A 27,478-nucleotide genomic window follows, 5' to 3' on the forward strand; every position below is an offset into this window, starting at 1 on the left:
CGATAACAATTTGACCAATGAACCATAAACGAAGGCTAATTAAATAACCAAGAAGCCTATAATTATTAAATCCCGCGTAAACATCTCGAGGAGCAAAGTGAGGCTCAGAGGCGACGAAAGTGGCAGGTCTGGCGAATTATTCAGAGGCCTGAAACACGCGTGTAAAATGTCCCTTTCCATCGGGAATCGCGTGCCACCCTTTACACCATCGAGCCCGACGACATAATCTTTTCCAAATAATCTACGCGACGACCATAAGCACGTTTCGCGAGTTTCGTGCAAATATTCGCGAAACACTCGATGAACGGCAGTAATTAACATCTGCGCGACAAACACAAACGCAGCACCTCGGTCGGTGGTCCGCAGGTTATTCTGCCTGGTGTCCACCCGAAGTTGGGAGCAGAAGCGTTAACCCTACTACCTCAGGTGCAGCATCAGGTGCTCCCGCGCTGGTAGGGGGTCAGGTGCGCTAGGAGTGGGAAGGATAGAGGGAAGGTGAGAGAGAGAGGGAGCGGAGGCGAATGCGAGAGAGGGAGCGAGACGAGCAGCTAGCACGGCTGCAGTTTAAAATACGCTGGGCACTCGGTGGGGGTGTATAGATGGCAGAGAAGGTCGGAAGGTTACAAGAGCGCAGACGCCGACCGAAAGCATCGAGGATAGTACCCTGCACGGTACCGAAGTTCCGGACAGAGCTAGCTCGTCCGCAACGCTGTGTTCGTCTGGAAGCGAGTCGGTCTACCCAGGAGCCACGTTCACCTGCCACCTCCGATGCAATCGCACGCACCGCCTGTTCAGCCGTCCTCGTTGAACTCGGCGCGAACAGCCCACCGAGTCTGACGGATCGAACCACCGACGGAGAATCGCGAGTTACCGGCGGATCTACCACAGCCCGCTCCCAGCTTTCCCGCGTTTCCACCCGACTCGGTTTTCATCTGTAAACCGAGTCGCCGCGCTCTTCTCTTTCCCGAGGCTAATGTCCAGGTAAGCTTTCCGACCGCGAGCTTCTTCTCTTTTTCTTTTATTTTTATACCTTTTACTGTCTTTTAAATTTCTATAATCACCGTCGTCGCGCGTTTATTTCGAGTATCGGGAACAATTTAAATACGAAACGTACGACCTCGAACGTTACGACTTTTTCCGAGTAATATTTCGCAAAGGAACATTAATCACGATTGCGACACGCGTTATGAAAATATGAAAAGTATAAATTATAGTATAACGAGCAAACTCGATTAGGAACCGGTGAATTTAGTTCGACTTGGTATTACAGAAACGTAAAACTCGGCGTTCTATGTAACGAACAGGAAAACTAGAAGGAGAGGGAAACAAAAGCGAAGATAATACGAGGGAAAGTTCCTCCAGTCGTAGAATTCGAATTGCTGAAACTGCCGCGTAAGAATCCATTGCATTACCAACTTTGCTGCCACGTCACTGGTTACGGTGCTAAGAAAACAGTCGTGTCTGTAGATAGGAAGTTACAACGTTTAAATATCTACGTAAATAACGGGTATCAACTAATTTTCGCCTTAGAATCGACGGATAAAATTTGATTAAAATCGACCAATCGCGAGATGCGACTGCTCCTTGCAATTAGTTAAAATACAGCGTCGAGCAGGGAAGCTCTTAAAATTATACGAGCTTTTCGACAAAGCAGGTCAGAGTTGGAAGTAGTTGGCGAATAGTCAAAGAATCCCGCTACTCTTTCGCAGACGTCGTTCTACCCGTCTTTCAGTAGCCCTTCGAGTGAAAAGAGGTTCTGTAATTTGTTACACAGCTCGACGAAGTGTACCATCGCACCCGCATAGGCGTGAGTGAAAACACCGGTGCTTTGACCGGGCGAGCTATGCAGAAAACTTTCTCAAACTCTTCTGGGCGACACGTGAATTACCTAAACGGCACAGCTTCGTAGAATATTAACTCGTAGACATTGTCTCTGGCTGGAAACTTGAGCGAATCCTAATGAAACTCGCCACTTCCTGGTACACGCAGTTTCGCCTCGCTGAATCCTATTCTGCTAGCAGAACGCGCTTTCTCCGTTGAAAATATAAAAACAGTGGCCTTCGTATACCAATGCTTCGATTACCTTCGCATCGGGAACACTTTGCCGGGCTGGGGAACGCGACCATGATGCGATATTAATGCTATTGCTCTCGACAGTGTGGATGATGCATTCTCGCAGCATTACACGCCGTAATGTATCCCCCAATCTTCCCACGCAGATTTTCACAGCCACCGATGTACCTCGGTTGCGTATCCGAATGTCAATCATACCCCGTAGAACGTTTTGGGTGTCACGGTATAGCGTTCCAACGGGGAGCGAAATTTCGATGTCCCGTCGAAGGTCAAATTTCGGAACGATTTCTTCGTCGGCAACGCTCTTTCGAAACTCATTCCCGATTTAATTCCCTGGCTGAAATGACGCAACGGAGATGATAAAGGAGAGGGTTATCGCTTTCGTGTACACAGGAACGAAATTAACGTAAGACAAGCAAGACGGTAAATATCCACAGCTCTCTGTGCCACCGTAAAATGTATTTACAAGTATAGTTACTCTGGTTGTGGAGCAAGGTGTGCGCGCGCGACATCGTGCTTTATACTTGTTTTAATAACGTTTCGACACCCGTCTATCGTCTACTAGGCGACAACGAATTTCACCCTTATTAAACTCATCGCACGGTTGTTCGTATAAAGAACACGTCCTTATTCTCTCTTCGTTAAAACTTCCGGATGCTGAGACTTTTCTTCCCTCGAAGCCCTCTCTCGGAGACACGAAAGCTTGCCAACATTTCGGCACGTTCTCCATACACGTCGATGTTTCCTCATTTCCCTTCGGCCTTATCTGGGCAACTGTTCCGTCAGGTGTCGGAAATGGCGCGGTAGATTGTGCTATTTACCAAAGTCCTTTCAGACCGTGACTTCGGCACTGGATCCTCGCGAACGCTTCCTCGCACGCGTGCCGGCTTTAACGCTGCGTATCTCGGCCATCGCCATTCGATTTCATACGCCAGATTCACCACCATTCCGTTCCCAACCACGAAGATATACGACCGTCGGGAGAATCTATGGCCGAGCATTGTTATTTTAGGTCAGCTTTGCTTTCCATCGAAAAACCCGAAAAAATCTCTCTCCTCTATTACGTCCTCCAAGGCAGTTTCCGCTCGCGAGATTAGTCGCCATTTCTCCTCCAAGATTTCACTCTCTAAATTTATCCCGCAGTTTCGTTGCGTCTTCGAATTCGGTGGAGAGAAGATCCGGAGGACGGGGGGTCGACAGCGACGCTGCGGCGTTGCGTTCCCGGTAAAATTGGAGACCCCGAAATACTATTTCGTTGAAAGGTGGAACACGCGGAGTACGAGTCAAGTGTTTCGATAAACTTTGCCTATATTCGCCAATAGAAACTTTCCTCTATTCAAATCGCCGAATGTTTTCTCCGAGTGATTCGATAACGCTTTGCGAACCCCCTGTCTCATGGCTGTCGCGCGATTTCTTGGTACACCCTCCAAAACCCTCGGTGATATTTTCGAACAATTCCCGAATATTCGCGGAAATATTTTAATGCCAAAGTACGCACGGAAAGCGGAGAATATCGGAGAATCTCTATCTGTTGTTCTCGTACGAAGAACACTAGTTTGCGGTCGAAATCATGGGAGCGAACGACCGCGTCTAGTGCAGATACCTAGCATGCGAATTTGCCGTAAATCCTAAACTCATATTCGGGAAAAGCGTATCAGCCGCAGCTGATAGCTGCGAGCACTTATATTTTTAATCGTAAGACCGATTTCGAGATTTTCCAGGGTGTGCCCGTCTCGCGCGAAAATCTACAGAATCGCGACGGAAACTTAAAAATCGTTTGCGTCAAAACCCCAAGTTCTTCGCAAAGCCGCGCTAATAATTGGGTATGAAGAAGTTGGGGAGAATTTCGAGATACAAACAACTGGTTCCGGACTCGTCCGCGTGAAAACACGACCCAAAAGACCCTCGGAAAGTTTTCGCGCGATGATCGCGGCAGCTATTATCGTGAGGCCGGAACTCGGAACAAGTTTCTCGAGGACGTCGAATACGGTGGGGATAAGATAACACGTTTACGGGTTTCTTATTCTAATTATATTTATTCTATCCGACGCTTTGTAGCTCGACCGCTAACGACGCCGGCTGTGCGCAAATTCGAAATGTTCTCGGTTGAAACTTCCATCGCGCGGGATTAAATGATAAAAATTCGTAGCAGCGGAAATATTTGTGGTATTCGCGTTTTGCCATCTGTTTGGAGAACGTCCCGCAACATGCTCGGCGCGTAATTGCAATAGCGTTCGTTCGGAGCATCGCTGTTCATTTTTCCTCGTCTCGAATTAATTAGCTTCCCAGTTTAATGTTCGCCTACGCGGCGAATTCCAGCTTGCAAGCATCACGTCGCTCAACTTCGCCGTGCAAACGTGTTTCTCTTTGTACGCTTCCGGTGCTTTCGCCGCCGAGTGGATTTCACCCCGATTCCCTGGCCGCATAACGACGCGGACCGAATAACTCTAGGCCTAGCTAGGGGCTAGAGATCTCGTGTCACGAGTCGCGTTAGAGAATAGAGCACGCGCGAGAACTTGTCGAACACGTTTTCGTCGCTCGCCGACTGCATACTTCCCGATTATGATTCGCCATTGCCGTGCAGACGCGTCGTCGGTCGACCCCCATCTTCCTCGTCAACTCTCGAAGGGTGCGCGGACTCGCATTTAACTCGGAAACCACATCTCATCGCGATAGTCGCGACACGATGGAAATTTCGATCTCGAAAATCGGAATCACGGTCACGGAGATGATTATTAGCTCGAAGTGACGATCGCGACACCGCGAAGCGACGATACGGAATCCGACCTTGGTATTTGGATACTCGATTGATCGACGCGTAGAGAAAGAACCGCGATACGTAATCTTTTAGGATAAGCGCGTTAATTGGATGGCATTAGTCGATGACACATTCACGGCTTTTCGCGAGACATCTGTTGCATCTGGGTGCAGCGACGGCACACCATGCTCCTGCAATGATCGCGGTAAATTGTAACGAGATTTAGGTCGGTTCGGGTAATATCATTCCAGCGGCATAGCTCATTCCAGCCGATATTACGCAATGATCGTTTCAGCAAATTACATTTGCGACAAGGTGAGGCGGTAAACGATAAAGGTTACAGTGTTGGCCAATAACCGGCCGTGTAAATTGAACGCGCAAGAAGCGACGACCCACGTGAATATCTCGATCCTGTTTTTCCAACGCTTTATGTAACATCGCGTCGACGCGATATTCCTGCCTTTGATCCCTAATCGCATTACACCCGTGCATCGAAAAATCTGCAAAACTGGGATTAAAGTACGAGATCTTTCAGCGACACGGCAGATCCAATTGCATTCAAAATGCCGTTTGCATGCCGGATCGCTGTTAAAAACTCCGCTACCCTAATAATACGTATATTTATTCAGCGAGAGTGTTCTAGCTCCTCAAAGGTCTCGGAATAAGTTTTGTATCATGCGACATCCATTTTTCACCGAGGTGTCTGTTCAATTATTTATCGCGGCTCGGACTTCTGAATAACCTCGCGAAAAAGAACCGCAGTGGATTTAAATAAGGGGGACACAGACCGGATCGGTGTCTCGACTGCGGGACCGGTGTGGTCTAGACCGGAAAAACGAAACATCGCTGGTTTAACTTACGAGCGAACCGCATTCTAGCAACCCCGTCGTCGTTGCATCCTGAAACGTCGCGAAAAGGGGCTCGACCAGCCTCGGATCACGCGAACCACGTTTCAGCGTGCAACCCCAAACGCGGTTAGCGATAACAACCACGTAGGATTCGAATTCGCTCGATATTGTTCGCAACAGTGACGATTAATTGCGATTCGCTCTCGGTCGCGTCAGCTTGGAACAATAAACTGCCTGAAACACGGTTCGTTGCGGACGCTGTCGTCGGGAAAGCAGTCGTGAGAGCGACTCGGCATGGACGACGAACGGACGCCTTTCCAGCCATAAACCCGCAGGATGTACGTGTACGTTCAATTAACGTTGCATGCTAGACGCAACGAAACGAGGGCCGCGGAGAGGGGACCCACTATCGATAATAATGTTTGACTTCGTGCACTCTGCGCGCGGACACAGCTATCGATTGCCGAGAAACACGACGACGAAAAGATAGGACTTGGCCGGAGCTAGGAGGCTAGGTCGATTTGCCTATGATCTCTGCGGCCGCGAGGCGACTCGGAGACTCTCGACATCGAGGAAATTTGGAGCAAACCACCCAGAATCGAGACACTCGCCTGACACAAGGACCAATGTTTAACGCCAGCTCCACTGATAACCATAAATTTCTTTCCATCGTAACTAATAGTATCAAATTTGCTTCGTTATTCGGGCAACGAATGATTATTTAAAATTAAATTAGGCGAAAAATTTTCTTCTAAAAGAGCAGCCGCGAGTGGAAACTCTTAGAATCTCCCGATTCGATACGACGATTTCCGTGATGAAGGAAAGTGGCGTACGTAAAGTCGACTCGTTTCCAATCTACTCGGAAGATCGAATTACGACGGGGGAATTAAATTCTTGTACAAGTATGGCGGATGAAAGTCTAGTCCGGATAGTGGACCGAGAACGCTCGAGGAAATTTACTTAGGATCCATGCGCGGTTTATCAATCGGTTTCCGTGTAGTTTGCCAAAGAAGAGATAGGAATTCGCGGTGAAGGAGGAGGAAGGTCCGCGTGGAGAATTTTGGCTGACGGAGAAATCAAATTTTCCTCGAGCTGGATCAAAATTTCAGCCGGCGAACACTCCCGGTTTACTTAGGACCGTCGCAGCAAGTCCACCGAATGTATGAAACATCGCGACGAGGTAAGAGGTTTCGCGTCAGAGAGAATAACACAGTTCCCTTATAGCCCGTCGTTACGGCGATACGCGCCTCGCTATAGATATTATGGGACCATGATTACAGAGGATATCTGATTTTGCCCGCGGTGAGCCGCGAGTTCGACGGAAATTCCGCTAACCAAGCACCGAGAAGATTTATCTACGACTGATGCGATACTGGAACGAATTTCCACGTCGAATATTTTCCACGTGCACAGTCACACCGTCATCGCAATCGCTCGCCTTTTTTTATCCCATCTCGGTACAAATGAAATTTACCAGAGGCGATAGACGAATCACGCGTTCGAAATAAACTACTAAATCGAAATATAGATTTTCACTGAAATCGTAACGACGATTTCCCGTCGAATGCTCGGAGATTGAAATCGAGCGAGGAGCACCGATTTCGGGAACAAATTCATCCCGTGCTGCTCGTTTCTCGTGCCCTGTTTGCGATCTCGTCGCTTCGCCATTGCTTTCTAGAAGAGATTGATCTATACCGCGTGTCTCCCTCCTTGGAATATAAATTCGTCGAATATTCCCGTACCTTTTAGAACGTCGATCGTGTAGACCGCGCATTACCGATCCGTAAAAGCAATGTCTTCCAACGATATTTCCAGCAGTTCGGATTCGCGTGATTCGATCGAACCTGCGACGATGCGACGCGAAGAGAAAAAGATGGGTGCAAAAAGCTTCGATTGCGGTGAACCGTGGCCTAAACGTGGCGATTTGATGGAACGAAAGCGTCGGAAAAACAGCGCGGATGAGCGCGTGCTTTCGTCGAGACGAGGGCGCTAGTGATTTCTTGCGACGCGACAATAATTACACGATAATCCGTGCTCGCTTTTCCCAGCGTTCTATTCACCCATTTAATTACAGCATAGACGGATACGAGATTAATTTCACCGCGTATAGCCTATCATTACGGTGCATCCCGCGATCCACTTTCCTGCCAGAGACTTCGCAACCACTCGTAAACGACACTTGTCGGTAACGATTTTCATAATTGGAACTCCGACTTTTCCATCTTGAGAATACGCGGCTTCCTCGAGGTATAAATCAATCGTGCCTTGCCTCGCGATTTTCCTCGTGACGTCAATGGCAACACAATTTTCCCAACTTTTACCTAGCCGCGTGTGCACTCTTCGTTCCTCGGGGTTCATAAATGCCGCTCGAAGCAATTAAGAGACTACGGTTAAATCTTTCGAAACACGCCTGTTAATCGCTTCGTATATTACAATTACGCGAGGAAAAAATAAACCTGTGACAATTTAACGCGCTTAACTGCGAGCCAGCTTTCGCCTGATTAACGCGGAAGCTGGTAATTATTCGTGCATGAACCTCGGCGAACGAAAACGTGGAAAAATTCGGCGGGGAAGAGAGCGTGACAGAGGAATCGTTCACCGTGATGGAACAACAGATTTTATTTCCGCGAGAAGGATACGGCGTAAAATATCCGGCTGTTTTCACGCAGCGTTACGGTGACGTTTCATAACGCGCGAGATGCTCCGGCGAAATTCAAGCCGGAAATTCGCTCAATGAGAAATCGCTTCTGAATCAACGCGACAGAGAGCGATTTGTCCTGCGCCAGCTGTTGCAAGTTTGTCAGTGAAAAATGATCGCGTTCTACGCTCCCTCGCCTCTTTCCATTCCTTCCCGCTTCGTCTCTCGATACACAGCAACAACGCTAAGAAGAAGAACGGTCGTGACAATAGTTTACGTGTATACGTCCACGAATAATCGTTCATAGAATCGGATTCGCGTGAACTCGTCGACGTATTGACTCTTCGCGGATTTTTACACGATGCATGAAATATATTACGAAACGCCATATCTTAAACTTTTCCCTTTGCACACGAATGGTAACAGTTTCCGACACTGGGAAAAACTTGGTAAAATTCTATCGGCACTCATACGTGTATTATTTATAAATTTATAAATTAAATAAATTCGTGAGAATCGGCGAGGAACTAGTACATCGTCGAGCTCACCCTAATTGCAAAGGGTCCAAAAACGCTTCGGAGGACGCGTTCGCGATTTCGGCGAATTTCGTCAACGACAGCCGCGCGGAAGACAAAACATCGCGGGATCAGCGGGTAATTAACCCAGAAAAGTTCTCTAGCGTGGCTTTTCAATCGTCGAAAGTCGATCGAGGTGCAAAAACAACGCGACCGAAGTTACACCACGGTGGCAAGTTTCGCCGGAAGCTCGAGTTTGTAACCCGCGAAGCTCTTACGTCGATTGCTTGCACTGAGAAACTCGGGCGCGGATGGATGCGCTGATTTTTGAATTTACGACGTGGCTCCAGGTACTTCCGTCCCCCAGCGACCGCGAATTATTCGGTCAATGAAACGTCAGACATGCACGAGCTGAGGGATGCGTCTGATGCAGCTTTCGCGCACTTCGGAGCAGGCAACTTTTCAATTACTCATCCGAGTTGCCACATAAGGGAGAAACATCGCGCTTGTTTTCCTCGCCATTTCGGGATCAATCGCGTTATCCCGGTGCGAGAGAACCTCGGGGTACTCATCGACGAAGTGTGCCTCTGTGAAATTCGAGCTTGAAAGCGCGACGAAATAAAATATGGATTTATGGCGTCGGGTTTGGATAGAGTACGCGTTTCTGGTGCTTAAACGTATCTTTGACGCGGTTGAACGACGGTAAGCGACGAAAAAGGAATAAAACGGGGTCGAGGAGAATTACGAAATCCTGTTAGCGCGGGAAATATTTCGTGCCACGGCGTGTAAGGATTAAGTATTTCCCGGTACCGTGAAATAACCGGCTGGGCGTTTGAAGGATATTCGTCTTTTTCCCACGGCTCTCGTACCCGAAGCTCGCTGTTTCGCGCTATGAATGGCTGTATCCCGATATACCAGCCGTCTATGGAACGGGATTAAAAACCGTCGATGACGCGAGAGTGGCTACATAGATCTGCACGAATAGGAAAAATTCGATCTCTTCGCCTTGGGAGAATAAAAGGGGATAAATGAGGAGCGAGGGAAACGTTTAATACGAGAGAGAAATGGACTCGTAGTCGGCTTAAAGCTCGATTTTCTGTCGTGACCGAGCGGGAACAGGTTAATAGAATGTATCGAATTTATAAGAATCGATCGTGCGCACACGGTAATACGTGTGCTGATAAATAACGCTGTTCTGGTTTACGCTTTCGACCCGTATATTCATCGAGCAAAGTGCAATGTACAATTCCGCGGCATTATCCCGCGTGAATTTGAATGGATGCGATACGTATTCGGATCGTCGTTACAAACCTGCTCTAACTTTTAAATAAAGTTCAGAGAAATGGCGGAATTTGAAATTATAATCACTTTCGACCGGATCGCGCGAAAGCATCGATGCAATTAGCGTGTATAAGTACGTAGGAAACTTCGGGAGGGGAATTAATTTGTATAGCCTGGAAAGATTGTATCTGGCCTAAAAGCCACGACGATATCGCGGAAAATACGCGATGTCACGAGGGTATAATAGAACGGAAACTTTTCTGCATGTAGATCGTTAAGCTTGATGGAGCATGAATGAGAGGGAGACTCGCGATTCCGTTCGAACAAAGTGACAGGGGTCTTCTCTCTTTATCAAGAGATAAAATCGGATTAAACGCGGGGTCTTAATATGAAAATTTGATACACGACGTTGGGAAGGAAACTGCTGAAATGAAACTCGGTAAATTTCCAGCTTTCCACGTGCCGAAGTTTGAATTACTTAACCCGGTCAATTTATTACCTAGCAATTTATAAATTAACATTGCACGGATTTAACGCCGCGTTAATCATATTCGCTTTATTTTCATCCAATTAATGCCATATTAAAGCGATAAATATTCGCGTCACTTAATCGTCGCTCGTTGTCGCGTCGGAGTACCTTAAATATATTTTTTCCCAATAGTTCGAATGGATGGTTAATCGATAATCGGTACTGTCGGTCTAACCAGACATAATACCGCAATTTAGATCCATAAACGAAATTATGCGGGAACATCGGGGCGTTTAATATCGAATCGATCAGATATCGAAAGGCGACGAGTTAAATTAGGCGAAAGTTGACCTCATCGCGATCGTTTAACATTTCGATGCCCGATCGCGCAACTGCTCGTGCAAATCCGCTGAAATCTTTAATCCACTTTGTCGTCGATATTATTTTCACCCAACTCGCGCACACTACGAGGCGTTTCATCGGCTATCGATGAAAACACGGGAAAAAGAAAAACGAAAAACGTGCTCCGCTTAATGCTCGTTACGAAATTAATCCCTCGGAACGAGTGTGTTAAACGGCTCATTTCCACGTGACTAAGGGAGCAATTTTTCGCGAGAGCTTTCCGACTGTGACCCGTTTGAATAATGGTCGCGCGATAACTCGCGTAAATTGTATATTAACCACCTCTGCGACTCGGGCAATTTGTATACCTAAAAATTATTCGGCTGCGATAACTCGAACATCGACGTGGGACGTTTATCGCGATGTAAGATCCGAAGAAATTTTTCCGCTGACTCGCCAGACTCCTCGAAGCCAACGGCAATGTCGTCGAATAAATCTCGCGTGCCAAGAGAAAAAGACGTCCTACGGGCAAAGAATTTACAGATACCGCGCGAGCAATGCAACGTTCGACGATTTCTCTCGTGGAATGGATTTCGCGTGTCGCGGAAAATTGCGCGGTTTGTCTTCGTTCCTTCGCCCTTTTCCGCCGCAAGAACGCACCCCGGACAGTCGATCTTCATCGAACGCTGAAACGATATTCTCGCCGGGCTCTCACCGCCTCATTTGTATTTGCAGTCCGCCACCGACGCTCGATCGTTGTTTATTCCCTCTCCGGGCGTTGTATCGCCACAGAATTCCGCCCATAACGTCGCGATTTTCCTCCAGTTCCACCGGAAGCTACTTCGCCGTTTTTCTCTAAACCAATATCGACAAACTTGCCAGCACCGCTCGAGAAAATCGAGAAAATCGAGAAAATCGAGAAAAGACGTCGTCAGCTTCCCCCGAAAGTGCTTTCTCCGCGATGATTCTCGAAACGCCGGAATCGTTAAACTCGACAACGATGTTGAAAGCGTAAGCGACAGCTGAACGAGATTCGGAGGAACGAGAAACACCGAGTTTCTTTCCATCGGATCACGATCTACTGGATTTCCGCGATGCGGCCGAATTCGATATTCGGCTCACGGTCTCTTCCTTGTTTGCTCTCGGCGGCGGATTTCGTCGCGGGAAATCGTTTGTTCCCGGTTGCATCCCGGTCTACCCCGTTGGAATATTGCTTTCCCAGCTCACGATTCGGTTTGCATTTCCACGTTTCCCACGTTGACCTCGATTCTTCGTATTCGTGGTGGCGGGTTCGTGGTAGGTTCGTGGTACGTTCCTTTCGCGTCGGGTGAGTCGTCGGCTTACGAAACGAGCGCGGAGATTGAAATCGACCACGGAGAGGTTGCGTGCACGGATCGAACGCGGCAGCAGAGCGATCCCGCGCCGGGAACGCGACACGGCGTCGCGGAAAAATGAATTATGGAAAGTAGACATTAAGATTCATGTTCTCGCGTAAACTTTAACGAAAGCTGCAGGAAGAAATTAAAGTTCGCTCCGTCGTTAATCGAACGCTCCACGGCATCCGGTCTTGGGGGTTGAAAAGATCGGAACAGACTCTAAAGGGTGTCTCTACGATACTGTTCCGTCCCGAAGAGCGAGTTTATAACATGATTTTTATTCTAAGGCTTACACTTTTAACAGAACTAACGGTTTATTTTAGATTTTATACTTTTAGACTGTAATTCCGGAGGTTAGATGTGCCTCATCGCCGTTCTAGCGGATTAAGTTTATAAAGGTAAAGCAAAGTTTAGGAATTTTACAAGTACCAGACGCGACAGATGGGACCTAATAAGCGACGAACGGACAGCACGTCATTGATCATCAAAAATCGGCTCCTTGACAGTTTCCTACTCCTTAGCCAAAGGTCCTTCCGTCACACCCTCTGTCCAATTAAAACTCCTTACTTTTCCACCACCGACATTTATTCTGCCCAATCAGAACTAAACTGGAGAAAACACCGGACAGGACACGACGAGACACGACATAGATCAAATTCGAGAAATCAGTTCGTCTTCGACACCGATCCTTGAAATATCTTACACATATAAACGCGTGTTCGAAATGGTACTCCGTTCAACGTCTCCATTATAACTATTCTATACTTTTCTATAAATAAACATTCTCTTTTGAACACACACTCTAGATCCTTATTATTACAACTAGTCACGCGATATTAATTTGGCGCGTGATAAGCGTTCTAGGACATCGAAGGGATTCGATACGGTAGGACGCTACAGATACGGTGGCGAAGAGACGCGATAAATAGTAAGAAAATGGACTCGATCGTGGTTCAGAGACGTGAGATCTCGTTTCTCCGGTTGTACGATTAAATTCGCCATTGACACCCACGATTGTGGAACCCGAGAATGAAATAATCTTCTAGAATCGGAGATGAAAATACGATAGTCCAAGTTGGATTCGAAATTCGTAAGGGCACTTCCATAACGCGTGGGGTAAATGTCGAAGAACATAGCACGGATTCCGCTTGACTACGCGTAACCATCAGCGAAAGCAGAACTCGTCTTCTAATTGTGCTTCTTCGACGAAATGACGCGTATCGCGATGTCATTTCGAAGTTTCACAGGTCAGCACCCTTAACAAGCCACTGGCACCATGTGAGCGTACTCCGTGAAATACGATTTTGTTTTCTTTTCTCCCCATCGTCCATGGCGAAGAGGAGAACGTCCAGCCGATGTAAAGAGGCGCCCGAGCGAGCCGTTAATGATACCTGAAATTTATGCGTCGTTGTTCGCCACTTATCGAGTGCGGTGTCACCTGCGTTATCACGGCTTAACCCAAATACTCGGTAACAAGTGTCACGTGCGTTCTCTGTCTACGTGCGACACACCCCCGCCATGTCGTTTAATAGACGTTCGTCTGCACGGTGTACCACGTGTACGCACGTTGTACCACGCGATACATACCATATCCACGACGTGCGTATCCACCGAGAATCAAGGCTTCCAAATTTTGGAAACTGTTCGGGAATCTCTTGGGAATCGAAAGGACATAGGGTAAAGGGAAATGGTCAGGATCCTAACCTGGTTTTTTCTCCTCTCTGTGATTTAATCAAAGTTATCGGTGGACCCAGTACTCGAAACGGTGGGCATCGTAGGTTTGGAGTTTTGTATCTGCACGGAGGATCGGACCGAGGGATAAAATTGGGTTTTAAATAACGTAGACAGGGTTCCTGCTCTAATAAAGAGGGTCGCTGTAGAAGGAAGAAGCAACTTTATCCGGAATACACGATCCTTGTCGACTCGGTCCAACGAAGATCCTTAGGAATATAGCAACCGTTCACAGCCAGGTAATTTTCGGTTAACCTTAGAAAATGGACATTTTTCTATTTCATTTAACGTGCCCGTAACAGTTTCTCGAGATTGTCGGGCGAGATACGAATGGACGATTTGCCAAAACCATTGGAGCAAAATAGAGAGAGAGAGAGAGAGGTAGAGATTGTATGGAAGCGATTGAAACAGAGCGTTAGAGCGTACGAGGCCAATACTATAGATATACATACGTATGAAGCGACAATGGCATTAAGAGGATCTTCGCGTTTAATACTGGAGCTACTGACCTCTTTGAATCTCTCGAAGATCGGGATTAAGTCTATATCCAAGTGTCTGCTACATAAATCCTTCTCTTATCTGGGCCGATGCACTTCTGGGGTTTTACGAAATTAACCAATATCCTAGGAAGTAATATTCCCTTGGAGGTAGCTGATCGTTTCGCTAAAATGGCTATTGTACGGTACGCCTTCTCTCTGTCACGTCTATGCGTCTTACTCCCTACGGTTAATTATGACGTCTCGCGTGAGGGAAAAAAGAAAACATTAATTTCCGCCAGCTTCTCCAATCTCGTGTAAGTCCGCGTATATCAATACCACGAATCAACACCGTATAAGAACCCTTCGGAAGCCCGTTCTCGAGGGTTACGAAGGAAAACGAAGAAGAAAACGAAGAGGCATCCGTCTCCTTTACGTCCCGACTCGTTCGTCTATCAATCGTTGGTTTCTTCGTGGCTGTCGGCTCTAACGCATCCTCTTTCACGAGTCAGGAGTGGAATTACTCGACGAGAGGAGAAACACTTTCTACGGACGTTGATGGGAAGAAACGGCATTTACCAGCGCGTCGAATCGCGTGACAGACTCTACGTTTCACGCAGAATCGGGAAAACGTTTCTGCTATTTGTCAGTGTCGGACAGGGAGAAGTTTGGCCGATTCGATCGGTCTATTGGCTGAAAGTTTATAAATCGAAAGGTGTCGAAAGGAATCATTCTCGACAAAGGACAGAACCGAGATCGCGATGGTCGAGATAACTCCCGACAAGAAATTGAACGTGACGGCGTATGAAAGTGGGCGTCTCTAGCCCCCGTGGACCGGCCATACGACAAAGAAGTTACCATGAGAGAATAATGGAACGACGAAATCGCGCTCGTGGACAAAAACACGGTTCGTCTATCGGCCTGGCGAACGGGCGCATTTATCAATTTCACTTTGATCCCGAAACGCATGCCAGTCGTCCAAAAACAGGTCTCAGGCGCGATTACCGTGGACGTCGTTAGCATCGGATGGGTTGCTGCAGCAACGACGAAACAGGCCAACGAAACTGGAGCAATGGCTTGTCATCTCATTAGAATGCTACCGGGACACGCAAGAAGCAGCACGCAGACCTGGCGATGATCCTCCGCGAGCCATTCGGCCTGAATCCCGTGACAAACGCCGGGCCATAAATTCTCGTTGCCACTCGTAAACGCAACGATTACCGATAAACGCAACCGACGCTGATGCGCGATCCGAAAAAGTCTCGTAATTCATCTGGAACGTCCCCGCCGGGTCGAAGAAGCGTCTCCTTGGAGGCAAAGAAGAAGTACCGGTTCGTACCATTAACGTTGGGTTCAACGACGCGGGGACGAGCGATGGCTACGACGTCACCAAAACATCGGCCAAAACTGGAGTAATGCCCTGGACGTCCCAGTTGGACGGGGACCCGGTCGAAGGGAATAGTAAATTTCTTGCGTGTCAAGATTCCGGTGGAGGGCTGGTACGCGAAGAAGGACGGTGGCGAGGGGAAATAGAGAGAAAGGGGAAGTACCGAGTGTGTTTCACTGCTCCCAAAACGTCTCCGCTATCGGACAAAGTACATACGTGTAGCCAACCGTCTCACACTTACGCTCGGTCGCCGATGGCCGTACACAGGCCGTTATTGGGGGTCGACGGAAAATTGCGCGAGCACTGACGCGACCGCACATTTATAAAGGTGCGGTCGCCGGAGACGTTTCAACCCGGTGTTCGTGTAGGCTGCGCGTGTGTTTAATTCGAGATCGCGAAGGCACAAGCCCGCAGGAAAGGACGAGGGTGGAACCGCTGCTTTTACGGAGGGGTCGGTTACGGGGGTCTATAAAGCAGAGCCGTTGCCCGTCGAAACGGGGACGATAAACGGAACTACATTCCTCGACGGCGAATCCTGGAAGACGACGCTGCTGACCAAAATACGCCACGCCATCGCGGTCCGCCGGTAATCAACAGCCCCATTTCGCTTCGCGATGAATGTCCCATTAATATCGCGGTTGTCCGGTACATTAAGGTCAACGAAAGCCAACCCGTCGCGGCTTTCGGAAGCTGGCCAAGAGCTCCGTTGCCAATGACCACCACGCGTAACTCGTGCGGCAGATCTGACCGTCCTTTCTCGAAGCTTCCGCCCTCGTACGCACACGAGAACGCCTCCGGATGTACACGCCAGCGTCACGTGAACACAATTGCAGAAGTTGGCTGGAAGTTCGCGCAGAATGAAACGCAAGCGACCGAACGAATTTCAACGCGTCGTTGCATGTAAATACGTCCACGTCAAACTGGCTATGTGCTATGGAGAGTAAGAGAGAAGGAGAAAAGGAGGGTGGGAGTAACAGAAAGAGAGGAAGGGTGAGTGTGCACGCGGTAGAGAGTCCAGTATTGGACGATAATCAGCCAACTGTGTGTGTGCGAGTGTGGATATGGAGTGGTGTGAGGAGGTGAATGCGTGCACGAGCAAAGTGGAGCAACGACCGGGAAGTCAGTCGGAACTAGCCGGCTCCATGCTGTCGGGTTTCGTCGTATTGCACCGATCCAGTTCAGACGAGTCGGAATAAGGGTGGCGAGTACGACGTCGCCGTCGACGACCAGCAAAGGGGGCGCGATTCCCTCTCGGTTCTCCTAGTTTTTCCCACAGACACGTCTCTGGCGTCCTGTCGAGTCACAGACTCAGGGCACACGTCCCCTCGTCTCTCTCGCTCTGTTTCTCCTTTACCGCCTTTTCTTATTTCACCCTTCGACGACTACGCTGCTCTCTTTACTTTCCACGCGTTACCGATACGGAGGGACATCACAGTCGGGATTGTCACGCTAATTCCGTGAGTTACCAGCGGAAGCTCGTATCGAACGTCGACGGACAGGGATAAGCTTGCCAAGGCACCCGACGTCTTCGCGGATTTTGTTATTCCTCGACCTCACGTGATTCGTCTCGTAATATCACCGGCCTCGCTCTATCCCCGTGTGTTTCTCTACGCGCACACCGTGTGATTAATCGAACGGACCGCTTCCGTACCGTCGTCTCCTGAATGTTTGCTTTCGAGTCCTTTTACTTTTCGTAACTTCGTCGTGGAACCTCAGGAATGGTTCTTCGATTTTCGAGGATAACGATCGTCTTATTTTTCCTTGGTATGGGCACCATTGTCTCTCGATGACTCGACTATCTCGAGTGGCTGTCCGGTACGCGTAAACTGGTACACAACGATTCGTACATCGACCGGTTAGCAAGTGTAACGAGCTGTTCGAAGTCGGAAACGATCGTCCATGGAACGAGTCTCGGCTAGCCGGTAATTGTCGCGAACTTGTTGCCTCTCCGCTATAGATGCTTAATTCACGAGGTCGACCGAGGTTCGCAAAGATATTTTGTACCAGAGCTCCGACCATTTATACCGTGTTTACCTGTGTTTGCGACCGGTAAACACCTTTATAACGGTAAATGGCGGGGATTTTGAAACGGTGCTGTGGACGGTCAGGCCTTTTCGCGTTACATACAAATTTCCATCCAAGCGTAAGAACACCTCAAACGAGGGATTTCAGGAAGAGCGATTAACATTTATTCGATAAAACGCCGCGTCGACGACGCTGAATCGTTTCGAATCGGATAATAAACGCGGCGCGTGATTCGAGAGGATTTCGCCGGGATATTCGCAAGAAACAATCATCGATACAGTCACGTCGGCGTGCTTATTCTTATACGAATATACCATGAATATGCATGCGGCGTCTCGCAATTTCTTTAATTAAAAAGTCACTCGCCCCGGGCCGAGAAGTAGTTCGAGATAATGGGGGCCATTTTCATTTCTTGACAAAAAGTTGGTAATGAGGTGGGTCCTTTCTTCTGGGAACCTTAATTTATCAGGAATTCCTTAAAACCTTTGTTGCAGTCGCGAGAATGTTGAGAGTTCGTAATTAGAGTCATCGTCGAGCGAAGAAAGTCAAGTCGGGGCTTCAACTCCATTCGCGTGCGAGAAAAAAGAAAGAAAAATCAAGAAAAAAGAAAAAGAATAAGAAACGAGTCCTGGAGATTAATTAAGGCTGATTGTATGCTTATAATCGTCGCGATTTCGCGATGCGGATTCAACGATGAGACGCGAAATACGCGAAAATGGCCACTCGCGTATTTTTCCCGCTTCTTTAATTACTAGCAACGTTCGACGAGACTTAACCTTCCCGAGGAAAGTTTAAAAGGTCCGAAAGTTCGGTTCACTCGGGAAAATACTTTCCACGGACGTGTGCCAAATGAAAAATAAATCGGTTCTGGGAATTAACCTGTACAGTTCGTACGATTCCCGAAGCGCGATCGAAATTACTTGTACGATTCGACATCCGAAAGCCCTCTCTGGTCCCGCGACCCGCAGCTCGCGGACCCTTCGTCGTAAATCACGAAGGGAGGAAAACGTAGAATAGAATCCTCGGGAAAGAATCGATGTTTGTCGAGGCGAATCCGCTAAAGGCTTCACCGAAACTTCTTCCCAAAATATAGACGCCTTTGAAGTAACTTAACGTTCCACCCTCCACTTCCAGTTCAGGCCGTTGTTGAAACACAACTCCGGCGTGACTTGGAGCGTTTTATCCCTACCACGTTCCACATGATTCGATATCTTAAATTCAAATTCCGGGGAAACTCGAGAGCTACTCGATGCATCGCTTTTAGGAATCGGCGGATTTTTCCAACGCGTACAAACAAAACTTGCAGCTACAACGGATTTTTCGAGACTGAGCACACGTCTCACGCGGTGGAGAAATTTTCCAACGAAAGTGACACGTAGACACGTTCGTAGATGGTACGCTTATCCGCTTGGCCTATTGGATTCGACGTAGAATCAACGTTAAATCGACGCGACGTCCTTTATCGGAAAACAGTCAAGTGACTTTTTCAGCGACCCGTTAACGTTGGCATTAACGCAGTCGTTGAATTTAATTTAATGTCACAGCAGCGACGCGTCCAGTCACGACGCATTGAAAGAGTGCACGTCAGTTTGACGGCTGCACGCCGGAACTGTCCCATTTTTCCTTCTCGTCTTCCCTTTTTTTCCAAATTTCATGGTAAAATGTATCGCGAAGATCGATAGAACGACGCGGGTTTAAGCCCCGCCCAGCTTATCCACCGTCATCAACTTGTTAGACAAATATATTTGCTCGAACGTGCTGGTAGAAAAAAGCGGCGAGGGTTAAAGCGACAGATAAAAGGAAAAATACGTTCGTCAAATTGGCAATAAATCGTGGAGGACTTTATCGCGACGTGGTATGCCACTCGATATCCCGACACACCTACCCGCATCATTTTTTCGGATAATTTGAATATCGATCCGGAATGTATCACCCGCTTCCGCATAATTCCAGCCTCTCGGCGATGCCCGTACCCCGCGGATGTTGCCGTTTCGATCGTGACGAATCGTGTTTCGTCGACGGATTAATTCCGGCCTCGTGAAACCGTCCGAGACACCTACCGTGCTCGTCCCGTTCGCCTAGGGGGCGGATTATGGCGGCCAAATGGAAGAAAACGGAAGTCTGAGGGATAACGAGATCCTGAATCTACTTAGCTCGGATTATTTCGAAAGCCTGGATTTCGAGATGCATTTGATTACGCGAACAAAGCCGTAACACCATCGGTTCGAATACTTTACGTCCACGGCACTTATTTCCATTTTCTATTCGTTCAATTCCCAAGCTGTGCAACGAGATTCGTTTATCTTTCCACGATGGAACATCTTCGATTCCCGAGGAGGAACGGCAGATAATTAATTCGTCGATGCGAAAGTTTTAATTTCTCGGCAAACGGCTGAATCTCGGGGTAAGAAGATCGTCCATTTGAGATTCGGAACGACGGAAATGAAACGGATTTCGTGTGTCGTCTATCACGCGCGTTTCTAATAATAAGCACCGCTTCTCGTTATCGGAAATGCTCCTAAAGACTCGTAGAACCGCAATTGCTGATGTCCCTAGAGAGAAAGAGAGAGGACGAGTGAGAGAGAGAGAGAGGAATATCGTTTCCCTATAGTTAATTACGAATAGTAACGCATATATTTGTACTTCTGATCGCGGCGTTTCCTAATTACCGCAATTTGTATCGCGCGACAGGTCTGTCGGAATACGAATTACACGAGAAAATTAAGCAAACGCGATTTGATCGCGACGCGCAGGACTACTTCGTGCAGCGATCGAGTTCCAGCGTGGCCCAATATGGCGGATTCGGAAACGTTTCGTACAAACGGAAATAAATTCTCGAGCAACCGGATTAAAAGTTGAACCAACGGATCGATGGTTTACGAGGGTAATATCGCTGGAAAATGATGATCAATACCGGGCATCGATACCTGTTCTTCGAAGCTTTACGAAGCAATAAAGGCGCAGATTAAAACGTGTTCGGGACATTGACCGAATCGCCTCAAACTTCTACCAATTTTGTCCCGCTGCTTTTCAAACGATCCACGTGAAAAATAGAATGAAAATATTTCCATGATATTTCATAGTCCTTCGATCACGATTGAAAGCACCAGGCCAACAAGTATCATCCATATTTGCTGCATACAAATAGTAGTCGTTCTTTTTAAAATATAAAGAAATTTGATCGAATTTTGATATAAAACTTCTTATCATCTTAAGGGTAGTTATATAATATTAATTAAGGAGTCGTTATACTTAATACTTCAAGCAGAAGTAAGGGAGCACCGTCTACTCTAAAAATCCGATACTACTTATTGGTCACCCTAATACATAATGCAGATGGGTTTCTCGAAACTTTTCGAAATCCAAGAAAGTTTCATTACTTGGAAATTTTTCCCCCCTTTCGCGATTTCAGATTCTCGAAACATAGATAGAAGGACGAAATATAAAATTGATGCGCGAGGAAAAAATCTCTCGTCGTAACCATGATCGATAAAGAATCGTGGAGAAATTTTGTCGAGATACCGGTGAATAAAACGAAATATCCCGGACGCAAAGTAAAATTAGAATTTCAAATTTCGAAAGTTCGCGGAAGTTTCGAAATCTCGCCAAGTTTCAGATTAGAGTTTCGAGGATTCGTGAATTAAGTTCGAACCCACTTCCGATATATACGTTCCGTGTGTTATCAGAGTCAGAGGGGAGGCATCAGAAGCTGACGCGAAAAGAACTTAAAGTAGCTAGTTTTAGGCGGAATTTATAATGGCTACGGGGAAACAGGACACGCAGCGTTTGCAGACAAAGCGCTTTAATCCCCCAGCGCACCATGAGATTTCTCGGCCGCTCGTTTTTCTCGAGCTTGACTTTTCTTTAAAACACGTCGGGTCCATTATTCATGTTTATCTATAGCTACACCTACAGGCAACGGGCCATCAAATTTTTTAACGATACAACGACTGGTTACACGAAACAGAGCCGCGCGTTAGCCAGGAATTAAAACGCTTTCTCATCGAGAAATAGCAGAGAAAAATATCGCGAGACACGGGGCCAAATTCTCGCCATTTTCACGGTTAAAATGTACGATGTCGCGTCGCGTGGATAATATATCTCTCGCACGGAACCCGTATTGCATCGGACTCGAAAAGTACAATCAAAACAATCGGAAGCGATATCAGGCAGGTTTTCACACGGTTGCCTGGCAATTATCGCGGCCGACTATCGATCTACGAAGTCTTGTTCCCCGGCAAATACGTATACGACGACCAAGTTCTACCGTCGAACACGCGTATCGTTTATCGCGATGGGAAATTGCGTTACGCTGCTGCAAACATTTCTAGGGGCGAGTTCACATGTTTATCCACAGGGAATCAGCAGTCGCCTGGACAAGATTAGAAAATGTCACCTACGGCGAGGAACAGAAGGTCGCTTATGGACTCCATTCCGAGCCACTTCGCAATAACGGGGAAAGATTTTACGCGACTCGAATGTCGGATTAGGGAGATTCGAAAAAATGAGCAGCCTAGTTCCAGAGTTTAGATTAACTAGATAGATAGATAGATAAATCTTTATTGTTTTCCTATTGGATTACGAGGGTTCCGTCTCTCTTTATTCTCCACAAATATTGCCTATTTTATGTAAAATATATAACTACTATAACAACAGTACAATATTAACGAAACAACAGCCTATGATACAATCATAATAATAACTTAACCTAACCTAACATAAACATACTCTTATTTACACACTTAACCTCTTGCACTCGAGAGGTGACTTTCAGTCACCATTTAATCAGATTCTAAAGATCCACGTTAATTAATATATCAAATTTAAAATTACCTAACGATGTGTGGAGTGTGGAAGAAAAATAATTCTACGTTTTAATTTGCATATGATTTCTCATTTATCGTTTTAAAAATATCGTCGACTCTATGACAGAAAGTCTTCAAATTACTATTTTTCTGCAACGAAAAAGTCATCGAGTGCAAAGGGTTAAACCATATCTTATCTCAACCCCCATCTTTGGTTTTCCCTTTGTACCATTATTTTTCCTTTTCCTTTTTCTTACACTCGAATTTAGACTAACTAGAAATATCGAAGGACGGAGAAATTCGACGAAGAAATAAATTCTCGTTCGTTTCAAGATTTTCGTGGTTCGTTGATACGAAATTAACGACGTACCAAACAGGAAAATCTCTCGAAGAATTTCAAATCGCTGATTACTTTCTCACCCAGAGCACAGCCATTCGTGCGAAAAAGAAAAATCGGAGCGAGGAAGAAAGGGATGCGAGAAACTCGTTAAGTATCGTGGAAAGAGACACGGAACTTAAGACGACAATCTACGGATATGAAATCCGCGCGTTTGCTAATTCCCCTTAGGAAGTGCCTAGCGAAGGAACGTTGCGAATAAGCTGAATCAAGGTGAATAATTTGTGGATAGAAATGAATAACCCGAGTTCATTAGATATTTCCATCCCATGCATACTTGTTCCACTTATCCCAACACATATATATTTAAAAATCTATGCAACCATTACCACAGAATTCAGACTGACTCACTCGCTATACCACGTAACGACAAAGACACCTGTTTACACGAATTGAAGGAAGATATCGCGATTGTAAAATGTCTGCTAATCTCTAACAGTTACCAGATATAAATTCGCGAATTAAAAATTTTTAATTTATAGGATTTTGAAGACAGTTTTTATCATGACACATGTGTCACGTATCTAAAGTAGTACGAAACGTGATAAGTTCTACTCTACACGCGAGTAATCTCGAAACGAGACATTAGGCTATTTTATGAATGCACCAATCCTTTCTATAAAATATTCTAAAGGAATACTAATTCGTACTATGGATAGAAATGAATACCAATATCTTCCACGTTTTTTAACAATTGACAAATTAATACATTTAGATAATAATATTTAAATACTGACAACAATTCTAAATAAACTATTTTTAAACACAAAGATTGACTCTATCTTGAAAATTCTTTTCTCTCCCTCTCAATCGTATTAACTCGTGTTTACTCTATCACGATTCTCACGTAACTGTTTCATTCTGGCACATTCTTCTAAACATTTTTCATCAACATTCACACTAGATTCCACTCGAAAATATTATATTTATATCATAGCAAATAATTTTCATTTGTTCTACCTCAATACCATTCGCGCATATAAAACCAATACTCGCATAATTTTCTTGCCTGCTTTCGAATTAATAAGATCACAGTGATGTCTCGAAAAGCTACGCGTCTGGATACGAGTTCAAAGCTGTTCAATGCGATGGAACTTAAGAGTGAATCGATTCAAACTAACCCTATCGACTCTGTTTAACCACTGATCGACTCGAAAATTATCATTCGGGTTGAATTAACATTCAAATCAGACACGTATCCAGAAAGCTGTTAACCAACTAGCATCCTTGCTCGACAAAAGCGTAAACGCTTCCTACGATCCGCCCCTTTTCTTATGCCGCGAAGTTTCCCATTAAGTCGGCGGTACTGCTCTCGAGTTCCTTTGATCCAATCTGGAATTCTCGAATCGGATCCTGCGCGAAATTACGTAGGCGGAAATCGAAAGAAGATACCGGTGGATTTAAGTAACGAATTCACTGCTACGATTTTTCTACAATCGGGATTGTTGTACCGCGATTAAACTCGACAGGCCGATCGATACGAGATTTGACGCGTGTGGCTCGTCCCGTTTTATCAGCAGAAACGCGAGCATCTATCTGCCTATCGTAGGTGGATCAATCGGTTCTATTGGCCGTGGTTTCTCCCGTGGACTAGCTTCGTGGCAGCTGTTTGAAACTTTTAACGATATGCATACGCCGGGAAACGCTGCGAGCGTCGTCCGACGTTAATTGTCCCCGACACCCGTTAATTATGCAAACTAATTTCGGGAGTCACGGACGAAAGATAAAAGGGAATCGTCGAATTAGATTTAATCTTCGCGTACACGTGTTAAAAACGTTCAGACGAATCTCTTGGAGAACATTGGTGTCTTTTACAACTTTCTTCTCTCTAGTTTCACGAAAGACCCATGGCTAGGTGATATCCTAAGATAAAAGGGAATCGTCGAATTAGATTTAACCATCGCGTACACGTGTTAAAAACGTTCAGACGAATCTCTTGGAGAACATTGGTGTGTTTTGCAACTTTCTTTTCTCTAGATTCACGAAAGACCCATGGTTAGGTAATATCCTAACGCGAAATACGTTACCCTAGGAGAAAGGTCTGTCGTGAATTTTTTCTTCCTCCTCGAACTTCTGTTTTATGCCCGAAATATTTTTATGATGTCTGTTTTATAGGGAGAGTTCTAGCGAAATGATGAAAGGTCGGCATCAATTTCGTCGTCGCTTCAGTCTCCAGCCGTCGTCGATGAAAGAGGGCCAGGAAGATGGAACGACGAAAAGCTGTAGGTAAGGAAATTTATGCCTTCGAAACGTCTCTAAATCTGTCTTATTCGCGCTCGCAAATCCTTTACCTCGATAAGAAAAGAAGAATCTCCCTCTCTTATCCCCGAGGTACCTTTACTCGTACACTTTGCGTGCCTCGTCTCCCCTTGTTTCACGGAGAACGAGCCGCGAGACTTCCTCTTCGTACGCAAACCGACTACGATTCTATATCCTGCGAAGTACTACTTCGTTTGATTCGAAAGAAACGAGAAAGAAGAGAATTTTCCCGGTGGAAAGCGCGTTTTACGTTATTTTCAAGCAGATTCCAAGTTTCGACCATTTTCGTTCCCCCTACTTCGTTTCATTTTCTTCTCCCGTTCCCTCCTCTTCTACCCTCTGACCTCCTCTTGACTCCCTCTTAGACCGGGCCGAGCTTTAATTTTGCGGCTAGTCTCCGCAAAAAGGGAAGCTCGCGCTCTCCTCCTTTGTGCGCCCGGTAATAACCGTGTCTGACTCCTCCTCGTAATAAGCGTGGATGATTACGAAGATACTTAGGAACAGTTGTTATCTGGTGCATGCAAAAGCACCGGTGTACAGCCGACGTCGCTGTCGCTTGCACACTCTACACAGAGCTTGACGTTGTAGGGTGTAATAGAGGCTCAAATTCAGGGCAGCCCGTGCACAAAACGCGTATTCAATAACGCGTGGAGCCAGTGAAAGGGATCTTTAGCGTTCATTAGCTCTATTCTCTTCCCTAGGACGTTGTTCCCTTAAAAGATAGCTTGGAAAACTTTCATCGAAAATTCATCGTTTTTAAATACGTTGCAGAAATGAGAGATTGTCAGAGTCAGAGAGTGGCGGTGGAAAACAGACGGATAATTCCATACGGCACAAGATCGTGGTGATGGGAGCGGCGAAAGTTGGCAAATCCGCTATAATCAACCAGTTTCTCTACCACACGTTTACCCCGAAGTACAAGCGAACGGTGGAAGAGATGCACCACGGTGATTTCAACGTTTCCGGCAAACATCTGACGCTCGACATCTTGGACACTTCGGGCGCGTACGAGTTTCCGGCCATGAGAGACCTATCTATCAAGTTCGCAGACGCGTTTATTCTGGTCTACGATATTCACGACCCTAACACGTTCGTCGAGGTGCAGACTCTGAGAGCTCAGGTTCTCAGCACGAAGGGCGTTGTTCCGATCGTCGTCGCCGCCAATAAAGTCGACTTGCTCGAGTCTGATTACAAGGTAAACCTTATCCCATCTATAAATCCTGTCCCCATTCACTCGTTTTCGTGCTACGTCACTGGCAAATTCCTTCTCTCTTTTAATTTTACTTAACACTTCACTTCAGGTGTTCGATGCGGACAGGAGAGAATTGGTGACTATGAAATGGAGAAACGGTTACGTGCCGGTGTCAGCGAAGGAGGACCTGAACGTTTCAGAGGTGTTCAAGGAGCTTTTAATCCAGGCAAAGTTGCAGTACAGCCTAAGCCCTGCATTGAGACGTCTTCGTCGACAATCGTTGCCACAGCCGCAGCATTTGAATTCCCGCAGCAGCAGCGCTCACGTGCCATCGCCGGCACAGCTGCAGCATCTGCGACGGATCTGCGACCGTTCCGAGTCCAAGAGGAATTCCTGCATTCTCTCGTAAACAGTCTGTCGCTACGTTTCTGCTGATCCAAAAGAGAAAGGGTGAGGGACTCGAAGGGCTAGGGCAAAGCTATGCCGCGACGATTCTATCAGCGAGTTCGTTCGCTGATCGTCAGATCGATCGACATGTCCTGTCGACACGCTCGGCACTTTGGATCGATCGTCGAATGGCCCATCGAAGGAATTAAACGGCTAAAAATGTCGTAGACGAAAAGGTAAAGGCCAGCTTCGACCGTGGAACGTGGTAATTTCTTCCTTCTCGATCCTTGGTAATTCGATATCGTTGAAGCTCCAAGAAGTCAAAATGGAATCGTTTCCGAACCGAAGATCCTCCGTACCATTTCAATTTGTAGAAGAACTTTTACCCTGGAGATAGCCTCTATTCGATTCCGACGAAACTTTATGATTCTCGCACGGTTATCGTACCGTTCAGGTTTTCGTAGTCCAATTTGAAGGATTTAGCAAATTTTCCTGAAAATTTATCGTACAAGAAAAAAA

At 46.6% G+C, this 27,478-nt stretch overlaps 1 protein-coding gene across 1 annotated transcript; it reads left to right on the top strand.

The window, feature by feature from the left end:
- The first annotated feature begins 927 nt into the window (after positions 1 to 927).
- LOC108555749 (ras-related protein Rap-1) lies at positions 928 to 27,368 on the top strand. Its single transcript, XM_017911540.1, has 4 exons — positions 928 to 981; positions 25,237 to 25,347; positions 26,152 to 26,575; positions 26,682 to 27,368. The coding sequence occupies exons 1-4, from the start codon at positions 974 to 976 to the stop codon at positions 26,979 to 26,981; spliced, it is 843 nt and encodes a 280-aa protein (XP_017767029.1). The 5' UTR covers positions 928 to 973; the 3' UTR covers positions 26,982 to 27,368.
- The last annotated feature ends 110 nt before the right edge of the window (positions 27,369 to 27,478 follow it).

The sequence above is a fragment of the Eufriesea mexicana genome, unplaced genomic scaffold (assembly GCF_001483705.2).
Source record: "Eufriesea mexicana isolate 0111107269 unplaced genomic scaffold, ASM148370v2 scaffold265, whole genome shotgun sequence".
In the NCBI taxonomy this organism is placed as follows: domain Eukaryota; kingdom Metazoa; phylum Arthropoda; class Insecta; order Hymenoptera; family Apidae; genus Eufriesea; species Eufriesea mexicana.